Source organism: Aplysia californica, unplaced genomic scaffold (genome assembly GCF_000002075.1).
Source record: "Aplysia californica isolate F4 #8 unplaced genomic scaffold, AplCal3.0 scaffold00468, whole genome shotgun sequence".
NCBI lineage: Eukaryota > Metazoa > Mollusca > Gastropoda > Aplysiida > Aplysiidae > Aplysia > Aplysia californica.
The window spans coordinates 35,673-37,228 of NW_004797738.1; the positions used below are offsets into that span (position 1 = coordinate 35,673).

Here is a 1,556-nt window from a genome sequence, read left to right on the forward strand (position 1 = left end):
ATTATATTATATTATATTATATTATATTATACTATATTATATTATATTATATTATATCATAAAACATCACACCATATCATGTCATATCATAGGTCTATCATGGTATGTTACATAAGACTGTAAGCGTGTTATAAGGGGGTTATTTTTTCGCTAGTTTACTGTAGACTGTAACCTTGTCTTCCGTGGCTGTTGCCGAATGCGACATAATCCCTAGTAGCATCTTGTGGATTAGTAGCATAAAACAATGTTGCTGGATGGTAACAATTATCACATTTTAAATTTTTTTTAAAAGATTGTAAGCAGCGCTCTGCCATCTCTTCCAATCCCGGGTGGCGGCCGAAGCCTACTCTTATCGATTTTAGACCACCAAGGGATCTTTAACGTGCACAACTTGCACACGGGACCTCCGAGATTAGGTGTAGATCTTACCTGCCCTAAGATCAGGGGTGTCGCTGAAAGACAGCAGTAAGTAGGAGCCAAGGAGTAGCAGTGGAAAGGCTGCAGAAAGAATCAGGGGCCCAGAGGAGGGGGCAAAGGGGGTGGGGGGGTGGGGCAGAAAGTGGAGATGAAAGTAGACGACAGAACATTGCTAGAGAGCAGGGGAGGTGAAAGGAAAACATTTTGGAGATGTAAATGTTCCGTCGCTGTCTTGTTTCAACCCGGGACCTATTAAATGAGAAGCAAACACCCTAACTTCTAGACCACCGAAGCCCCATGACTTCTGTGTCTCCTGTCATCATTAAATCTCAAGATCCCAGTACAGTGATTGGAGCATCACAAACTGCTCACACGCAAGCCGTGACATCACTCGTCTACCACGGCGCACATGCCACTCTAGTCAAAGGGCAATACACCTTCTTTAAATCAACCAACTTTTTTTACCGACATTTTTTATCGGAACAAGAACATTTAAGTAGAATGTGAGCTTTTTTGCTAATTTTGGACTGGCTGAGAATCTAGCCAAAGTAATATTGTTTACTGCTACTTGGTACAGATTCAAGAACGGCGCTCGCTACATGGGTGAATACATGAAGAACAAGAAACACGGACAGGGACTCTTTATCTACCCTGATGGGTCCAAATACGAAGGTGAGTCTCTTAGTCTCAGTCATAGTCGTAGAGTTACAGTCTTAGTCTTAGTTTTAGTCTTACTGATTACAAATCTCACACATGCAAGTCTTTGGCAGCTGATAGAAAGTTTGGATAAATTTTGTTTTTGCTGATTTATTGTGTGGTACAAGCTGAAAACATAGTCTTGATAATATTAGTTTCTCTAAATTTATAATAATGATACAATAATAATTATAATTACAATTATAATGATCATAGAAATAAAAAAAAAGATAATATTGACTAATAATAATAATAATAATAATTATAATAATAATAATAATAATAATAATAATTATAATAATAATAATAATAATAAAACTAATGATGATAATAATAATATAGAGCATTTCCAAGCTTAACAGAGTGGTCTACAACTAACAATTAGCAGCTCACAGAGCAAGCAGCCATCGCTCAGACACGAATTTACTAACAAGATCTTTTGC

The 1,556-nt window shown here is 37.3% G+C and overlaps 1 protein-coding gene across 1 annotated transcript in view; it reads left to right on the forward strand.

The window, feature by feature from the left end:
* Nucleotides 1-1,089, forward strand: part of LOC106012709 (radial spoke head 1 homolog) — a gene marked incomplete at its 3' end in the record, with an annotated part of 10,802 nt that extends 9,713 nt beyond the window's left edge. Inside the window, 1 exon segment of the mRNA XM_013086448.2 lies at nt 995-1,089. Coding sequence (XP_012941902.1) covers nt 995-1,089 — 95 coding nt within the window.
* Nucleotides 1,090-1,556: the final 467 nt, after the last annotated feature.